Here is a 9,120-nt window from a genome sequence, read left to right on the forward strand (position 1 = left end):
TCGACTTTTAATACTCCCAATTATGGGTTATTCCTGTATAATCCCAACTATTGGGGAGGTCTGCCATAAACACACCAAGGTGACTTGCAACCTGTTAGCTAGGTAATTTTTTTTATTTCTATTTCCTTTCTCTCACCAGAAATCCCACCCACCACAAATCCCACCCACCACAATTTCAGCCACCCTCTCCCCTTCCCTCCATCGCACAACCCTCCTGCCAGGCCAACCCTCATCCAAATCAGTTTCAGCGACAACCCCCTCCCTTCCCCCGCCCCCTCGATTTCCGCAACCCCCCTTCCCTTGCCCCTCCCGTTATTCTCTCTCCTCCGTTCGTGTGTCTGCCACCAGTGCTGCGTGTCGTGTCTCCCCCGTTCGCGGTAAACCCCCTTCCCTTGCCCCTCCCGTAATTCTCTCTCCTCCATTCGGTGTCTGCCACCAGTGCTGCGTGTCGTGTCTCCCCCGTTCGCGGTAACCCCCTTCCCTTGCCCCTCCCGTAATTCTCTCTCCTCCGTTCGCGTGTCTCCCGTAATGCTGCTCGTAATTTATAAATCCCTTAATTTGGTGTGTTGTGGTCAGAGGTAGTGGGTGGTGGTTGTGTTGTGGTGGTGTGATGCAATGGAAAGAACACGAAACAGAGGAGAGAGAAGAAAACCAGGTAGGAGAAAGGGTCTTTGGTGTGGCGGTTTCCGACGAGGTTTTAAAAATGGTGGTGAGGCAGGGGGCAGTGGTGGTGAGGGAGGTGGCAATGGGTGGTGAGGGAAGTGGCAGTGGGTGGTAGTGGGTGGTGAAAGAGGTGGCAGTGGGTGGTGAGGGAGGTGGCAGTGGGTGGTGACTGGTGAGGGGGTGGTAGTGGGGTGAGGGAAGGGTGGGATTAAAAAAAATACAAAAATAAAATAATCATTGATAATAAGCCAATAAAAGCATGACACGTAGCCTATTTACCTGTTAAATAGGTTTCCTTCAGGTCACGGTGCATTTGTGGCGGATCTATTCAATAGTTGGGATTATACAAAAATAACCCATAGTTGGGGGTATTAAAAGCGGATGGGCCAAAGTTGGGGGTATTCTCATCCATTTTTCCAAAGATAAAAACAAAGCTGGAAAAAAGAAGCGTGAAAATTCAGAATTTCTCATATCTATCGAAACGACGATTCCTTCCAATTGCAATTTTAACTCTCTCTCTCATCCTCTTGCTTGTTCCCTAAATTTGGGAATCTCTACGTCGCACTCATTTTCTCTCTCATCACTCAGGTAATAACTGTTACTCTGATTCTTAATTGTTAATCCTTTTTTTTACTCGTTTAATTGTAATTAGCAATGTATATAATCTTGTTTCTAATATTTTTTCTCGATCTTTCTGTAAAATTACAACTTTACGTTCGTCGATGATGATCGATGATTTACTATAACCTAATTTCAGTGAAATTTGTCGTTTTTTTATGTAATATTGTTGTGATTGCTTTTTACATTGTTGAATTTGTTGAAGTGATTAAATTGTGTGGTTTTTTTTTATGATGTTCAACATGATTTCGTTTGAATTACAGGTTTTTGAGGAAGTTGAGTGATTTGATTCTAAAGCTTAGTAAGAAAAAATGGTAAGTAATTAATGTGATTAGGTCTAATTTTTTTTTTTGGTATCAATTTTTGAGCTTCAATTCGGGTAATTTACTGTTATTTAGGTTGTTTTTAATCGGTGTTGAATTGTACTACTGCTAATTTTTGTTAGAAATTTCATATCTGTAGGGGATGTGGGGGTTGATTTAATCATGCTTCGATCAATGGTGACATATTTAGGTTTCAATTGGATTGATTTGATTTTTGACCTCAATATGTAACCTTTGATTTTGGTCTTGATTCGGGGAAAGCATGATGAGTGTAGGCTTAGAAGAAAAACTCAAGCAGCACAAATAAACCACGTTTGATGCATGGAAATTTTATACTTTATATTAAGGGAGGAGACACAAATTATACTCCATTTCTGTGCACTATGATGGCAGATCCAAAGATCATAAGTTTTTTCCCCAGGAACGAATTTCGAGCCTTATAGAGCTCAAACTTTAACCCCTTTGATAGTGTTTATGAACTTGCTTTGTATATTTTGCACCATCACCTTTTCCAACTTATGTTATTAGTTAGGTTTTGGTAGTATCTGCTGTTAAACTTTAACCCCTTTGATAGTGTTTATGAACTTGCTTTTTATATTTTGCACCATCACCTTTTCCAACTTATGTTATTAGTTAGGTTTTGGTAGTATCTGCTGTTAGCGTGGAAACACTTGCTAAAATTACATTTATGGCTTTTGATGATTTGAATTTGCTGATGTTTTTAGTATTTTGTTGACAAAAGGAATGATTCGTGAGTCTTTTGCACTAATGAACATGCTGTACTAGTCCTTGTTATTAGCACTTTGCATGATTAAGCTTCACGCGTTGCTGCTTAGCTGGATGAAAATGGATTTTTTACTAACCGGGTGGGACCTTTTATGGCTCCTTTTGTTACATCTTGCTCAACTTGAGGGGTTTTGGTTGCTGTATGACTTGGTTGCAAAGTGGAATTGAATACAAAACGTTGAAGTTGATTTCTAACTTTGTTTTGATTTCCTATGGTGTTGCAGTTTTTTAATGGTTATCCGTACCATGGAGGTTCGTTTGAGCAATCATATCGATGTTACCCAGCATCCTTCATTGAAAAGGTTGTGATACTTTAACCAGACACCTTAGATTCATATGTTTATGAATTTTGCAAAGAATGCCTCCTTCATGGCTCACTAGTCTTACATGCATGCGATGTGTATGAAGTAAATAGAAAGCAAAATTGTATCATTACATCTAATGATCTAATGACCTCAAATAATAGGTAAGAAAAATTTCTCAAAAAGTTGCTCTAAGAAAAATTTTGCTATCATTTTTATTTAGCAAACATAAAATAGTCACATGCATATGTAGCGAAATCCATTGTTTAAATAATGTTTGCATCATTTTCTAAATCAATATAATTTAATTATTATTTGAGTGAGGATATATTAGTCTTTTTTACGTGGACACCAAACTCCTCAAGAGTTGCCTTATAGAATAGAGATAGAGATGCATGTTGTCTTTGTAGTGCTGTTTTTGTTTTGGATTTTAACAATGCTCTTTTAAAGTTTAAATGCTCAATAATTTGATGCAAAATAGAGTTTTAGTGTAAGCAGCATCTGCATTTGTATGTTATAGATGTTACCGAACTTTCTTGATCCTAATGAATTGGCTCTTTGATATCTGTTGGTCTTTGATTGCACATTTAAACTATACTGTCAATGATATTCTCCACTCCTCAGTACATATTCAAGTATCTGTATGCCATTATTCTGTATGTGGATTGTATGCACTTCTAACTGTTTCATTTCTTCTGTTACAGCCACAAATTGAGAGTGGTGATAAGAGTAAGGCACTTATTTGATTGCTATTTTAGTTCATGTCTTACTTTGTTTCAGTATTGACTCTGTTATGTTGCTGCAGTTATAATGCCTCCATCAGCCCTTGATCGTTTGGGTTAGTTTACCTTGACAAGATTCTGTGCACTTTGAATCATCATGTGGTCTGTTTTGCTGTAGTGATATGGAACTTTATTGTGCAGCTTCTCTTCATATTGACTACCCAATGCTTTTTGAGGTGCAAAATGACGCTGCAAATCGAGTCTCCCATTGTGGGGTTCTTGAGTTCATTGCAGAGGAAGGCATGATTTATATGCCATATTGGGTATGCACATATGTATCTTGTTTGACTTAATGCTAGCTAATGCTAGTGCTTCCTATGTTTCGTGCATTACGTTGTAAAGGTCTTCATTAGGAATATTGTTTCTGATTTTTTGTTATATTAATAATTTGTCTTAGATGATGGAAAACATGCTTTTGCAAGAGGGAGATATTGTTCGGGTTAAGAATGTGACTCTGCCAAAGGGGACATATGTTAAACTGCAACCTCACACACAAGACTTCTTGGATATTTCTAATCCAAAGGCAATGTATGCTCATTCTTCACTTTGCCAGATTTGTTCATAGGAACTTGTGTGAAATCTTATTCACGCTTTGCTCTTTTCACTTGATTATTGAAACTTATTTGAATTTGTTGCAATCTACTTGCATTTGACTTATAAGAACTTAATTTAGTTGTGTTTTGAAGTTTTGAACTTGGGTAGCCCTTATTGGACCTGATATGAAGTTATTGAAACTTATTGAAACATATATCATCTTCTATAAACTTAATCTTTCTATTAAAGGTGAAGAAAAACAAATCCTTAGTGGTTTAGACCATGCTTCCTTGATCAATTTTTAGCTCTTTATCAATTAATTGTATGATATCATTTTATATTCATGTCATCTGAATTTGGACCAGGGAGTGTGCAAATTTAATTCAAATTTAAACCAAGGTAGCTTTCAGTTTTCTGTAGTCTCATATTTAGGAATATCACCCTTGTCCACTTGGTTCCATTAGCCTCATGAGCCATGTGAAGACATGAATGTACGAAATTGCTTGGCTAAACAACAGGAAAGACGTTGCTGATGAGTTTGATTGGGTCGGATTCTTTCTGATGGAAAATTTAAAAGTGAATTTACTTTGCTAGTGAAACGTTGCATGATTTCAATGGTCATCTTGCGAGAGTAAGTACTAAGTAGGTTACAAGCTATGCAATTGGCAAATTCAGATTGAGCAAGTTAGATAGAAGCTAGGTTAACTCTTCATAGGATCATGTACTTCATGAATCTTATTTCATTTGCATGAATACAGACTATTGATGTGCTGCAGTGGCCACCACTTGCACATCATATTAAGATCATCTAAATCATTCTAGAATGTAGAAAGCCCTCTGCACTTTTTATTGATGAGTTCTCTTGTTCTTCTGACCATTCTGTATATATCCCCCTCTGCAGTTTGGAGACCACTTTGAGGAACTATTCCTGCTTGACTACTGGAGATAGCATCATGGTGGCTTATAATAACAAGAAGTACTACATTGACATTGTGGAAACAAAGCCCTCTAATGCAATTAGTATTATTGAGACAGATTGTGAGGTCGATTTTGCCCCTCCTCTTGATTATAAAGAACCTGAAAGACCTGCTGTATCTGGCTCTGGCAAGGCACCAGCTCAAGGTTTGTATAAACACTTTCATGTACACTTTCTCTTTACATTTGGCAGAACAGAAGGCTTATTTGGTTGAATGCTTGTACATGTGTTTCTTTTCTTTCCTTTAAGATATATGTCTAGCTTTCTGAATAATAGCTGTTAACAAGTTACAAGGTACCTTGAATACGCTGATCATATCTGGCTGAGTATCTGCCACATTCCATATATTGTGTGTGTTAAGTTGCTGACTTAAATCTCAGTTGAAGAGGGATTAATGTGGGAGGCCCTTAATCTTGATTTTGTTGTGTGGTAATTTTTACTGTTGGATTCATCTGTCTTTCAAAGTTGGATCTTAGATCTATGATTGCTGCGTAAAGTAATTGAAATTAAAAGCACACGGCCTTTTATTCTTCTCTTAAATGAAGACAGTACCTGTTGCGACCTTTATTTAACAAATTGGGAAGGTATGATCACGGTATTGCTGCTATACTCCCTTTTCCTGATTTAGGTGTCATAGTCCATCACTTTTCCTATCTAATAAGAAAGATATTACGATGTGAAACAATTAGCCAGTGGTGGGAGCTACTCCATGTGAATTTTAAAGCTGCAGTGATACTATTGAAGTTGTTTTTTAGCAACCTTCCTCAGTTCACATTAGTGGCGCTAGTCAATCAATAAGTCTCCAAACAACGAGTACTTTTGTGATTGTGTTTTTGTTATTCCCTACTTTGAAGATTTTATAATGGGATTGAAGACTAAAAATTTGCATATGTGCTCTAGAAGCTTTTTATTTTCACATTGCATCACTTTCAAATATTAATATGGTGTTTTCAAAATGACAACGCAGACTGAAAAACCTTGACATCTTGGTTGATATAATGTTAAATTACTTGGGTCTTTAAATCCCAAATATTTGGTAGGACGGCAGAAACTTGTCAACTAGTATTAGAGTGTACTGAAGTTCTAAACTTGATGCTTATCGGTGGGGTGGGGGTGTGGGTGTGCGCAGGGGGAGAGTGTGATTTTGTCTCTTGGGTCTGGGCAAGTAAATTTCGGCAACTGCAAATTGTGTTTTCTTCTCGTCCTCTTGGAAAGAAAAGCATCTTATTGACGTGAGGGGTATAAAAATATGCTATGTCAACTATGTGAAACTCCATAATAACTTGGTAGACTAGTACTGTTTGTCAAATGCATAATTTTGTAAGTATGTTCGTATTCATGCAGCTGAAGAGACTCCTGTTGAAATAGAGCCGAAATTTAATCCCTTTACTGGTGTTGGAAGACGCTTGGATGGGAAGGCTGCACAACCTTCATCTTCTCCTGCTTCTACTTCGGTAACCAAAGATAAGCAGCCTTCTCCTGCCTCTAGGCCTGGGCAGTCTGCTGCAGGGTCTAGTTCCCAAAGCACGAGTCGCCAGTCACAAGGAAAACTTGTTTTTGGTTCAAACGCCAATCGTACTCCTGAGACGCAAAAGGTACACTTAACTTTGCTTCCTGCAAACTCCGGATTACTGTTAGGTTTTACTGCTTAACCTGTTGAATTGGACTACCCTTGAGCTAGTTGTTTACATCTGTTGATTACTACCGGTGCATGAATTTTCAGGAACCCGCCAAAGAAAAGAAAGAAGAGCCTCAGAAAGAAGAGTCAAAGTTTCAGGCTTTTCAAGGGAAGAAGTATTCACTGAGGGGTTGATCTTGTGATTATGTCACTTTACAGTTCACTGTCTCAGTGTTGATAGAATACAGAATTTGAACACTTTGGCTGTACCATCAAAATGCAAGAGCAGGTTCTTATTTTGAGTTGAACCGAAGAAAAAAGAAGAAAATAGTTGCACCTTGTTAAGTTATACAGTAGACTAAAATGTTCTGAATCTTCATCTGTCTACACGAAATGGAAATTGCTCAAAACGTTTTCCTTGACATTTTAAGATCTAAACCCTGTGTATACTTTTGTACCGAACTTTTCATCTTCGATTCCACAAGGTTCGTTTACAATGGTTGCTTGCTATGTGGTTTCATTTTCTGGTCTCATAATACTTTGTTCTGGTTATTTTTTGGAACTTATTTTGAACTTATAATTTTTTGGATCTCATAATAATCTGATCTTATTTTGTGCTGCTTATAATTTGAGCAAAACACTACCTAATGACCTTGTCAGGTTACTTGTAGCACTTATCAACGAGGCCCTATTGATTAGTATTACACAGAAGAAATCCATTATAGACACTTAGACAATAATACAATTCGATCCGTTCTTCATAGACAAATTTAGGATTTGCAAACCATGTAAGATCGGTTTAGGATCATGAGCTCTTTTTCTATCAGATAGGAAAGACTGTTGCACAAAATGTACTTATAAGTACTTGTCCTATAGATCCTATATCTGCCTACATGAAGAAGATTCATGTAAAACCTCACCTCCATATGTGAGTTCCATTTCCATGGAAGTTGATTTTTTTCGTAGAATAATAATGATTTTCATGATTATTATTATCAATGAAATTCTATACAAATACAAATCGAATTCATACTTTTGCTGTTCCTGATAAAAACTTTTGATGGAATTTATACCAAAATGATTATTCAATTCAAATACAATGACGCACTATGAAATAATGGCGTACAAAAGAATCACACTTTTTACCTTCCATAAACAAAATTCACACTTTTTATATTGATAGCATCTAATGAATGTCACCTAAGATAATATCCCCAGATACCTGATGGCCACCTTGATTGCCATGACATCCACCAATAATGGTGGTTTTTCGATTTTTCCGCTTACCATTTCCATTGCTGAGTTTACCATCATGTGTATTTCCAATTTTAACATCTCCATTTCTTTGTATGCCATGTCCATCATATCTGTTACCACCAGAATTATATATATGCCCAGGAAAAGGATTGTAATAACTATAGTTTGAACTACTTCCTGAAGGATAATAAGCTGAAGGATAACCCTGGTTTATAGGAGCATAGTAATTAGTAGTAGTAGTAGTAGGAGGATAATAATATTCGCAATGTTGATTAGGATTGCGAATATGAGCATGGCGTTGATGAGCTTGAGGTATAGTGTACTGCATTGTGTAAATTTGAGTTTTGTAGGATTTTAGTTGACTAATATTGTAGTTTAGCTTGGTTAATGAGGTATTAGTAAGTTTGTGGCCAATTTATAGAGGAGGCAATTCAAACAATATAAAGGGTACCTGATTCTGTTAACTAAAATACTATAACTTTCGTTGAACTTGCTCAAGATTAGTGGTCATACATGTATACGCGTGCAGGAATTCATTAGTTTATGAAATTAAAGATTTGATTTCCTGTTCCACTACACAGGGCACTTTATTCTTAATAACACTTGTAATTATACCCCATCCATACGTTTCACATCAATATATAGTTTAATAATAATTGGGGTCGGCGTGAGTGGTTATTGGTTAAGGACCTCTCGCTCCTTAACCAAGGTCTTGGGTTCGAGTCTTAGGTATTGGAAAAATCCCAATTGGAAGGGATGCTGCCCTTTGAGGTACCCATGCAAACTTCCGCTAAAAATTAGTCCACTCAACCAAGGCGGTGGGAACCTCCTCGTAGTAGGACCAAAAAAATAAATATATAGTTTAATTTTGAATATTGATACTCTTTATATTGATCACTTTCATCCTCATTTGTACTGTGCAAATATATAGTCATATGATATCTTGTTTGATTTGTCTCGATATATATTTTTCAAATATTCGCATTTTATAATTTTTGTGATACATAACTAGAAATATTAATTCTCAAGAGTCAAGATTTTACATTGACATGCGTGATACTTATAGCCTTCAATTTTGACCGTTTTAGGACTCTTCCGGGTCCAACCATATTTTTCGTTGAAAACCTTCCTATGGGGTGCGGAACGACTTGTAATGCATCCCGGATGATTCAAACCATCTGAATTACCCCATAATGCCACCAACGACCCATTTATTATATTGTAGCGCAACCACGGAATGATCCGAAACGGTCGTAAAATA

At 37.0% G+C, this 9,120-nt stretch overlaps 1 protein-coding gene across 1 annotated transcript; it reads left to right on the forward strand.

Moving 5' to 3' along the window:
- Window positions 1-1,093: 1,093 nt before the first annotated feature.
- Window positions 1,094-7,099, forward strand: LOC104904247 (uncharacterized). Its single transcript, XM_010692448.4, has 10 exons — window positions 1,094-1,251; window positions 1,545-1,595; window positions 2,615-2,692; window positions 3,397-3,421; window positions 3,498-3,530; window positions 3,616-3,737; window positions 3,872-4,002; window positions 4,910-5,130; window positions 6,329-6,579; window positions 6,708-7,099. Exons 2-10 carry the CDS (start codon window positions 1,593-1,595, stop codon window positions 6,795-6,797), a joined length of 954 nt encoding a protein of 317 aa, XP_010690750.1. The 5' UTR covers window positions 1,094-1,251; window positions 1,545-1,592; the 3' UTR covers window positions 6,798-7,099.
- Window positions 7,100-9,120: the final 2,021 nt, after the last annotated feature.

This window comes from Beta vulgaris, chromosome 9 (assembly GCF_026745355.1).
Source record: "Beta vulgaris subsp. vulgaris cultivar EL10 chromosome 9, EL10.2, whole genome shotgun sequence".
Taxonomy (NCBI): domain Eukaryota; kingdom Viridiplantae; phylum Streptophyta; class Magnoliopsida; order Caryophyllales; family Amaranthaceae; genus Beta; species Beta vulgaris.

Bases quoted from the DNA above. Each gene is read 5' to 3' on its own strand.
- LOC104904247 (XM_010692448.4), top strand. The intron at 3,531-3,615 runs GTTAGTTTACCT...TTTATTGTGCAG, and splicing joins ATCAGCCCTTGATCGTTTGG to CTTCTCTTCATATTGACTAC. The intron at 5,131-6,328 runs GTTTGTATAAAC...GTATTCATGCAG, and splicing joins TGGCAAGGCACCAGCTCAAG to CTGAAGAGACTCCTGTTGAA.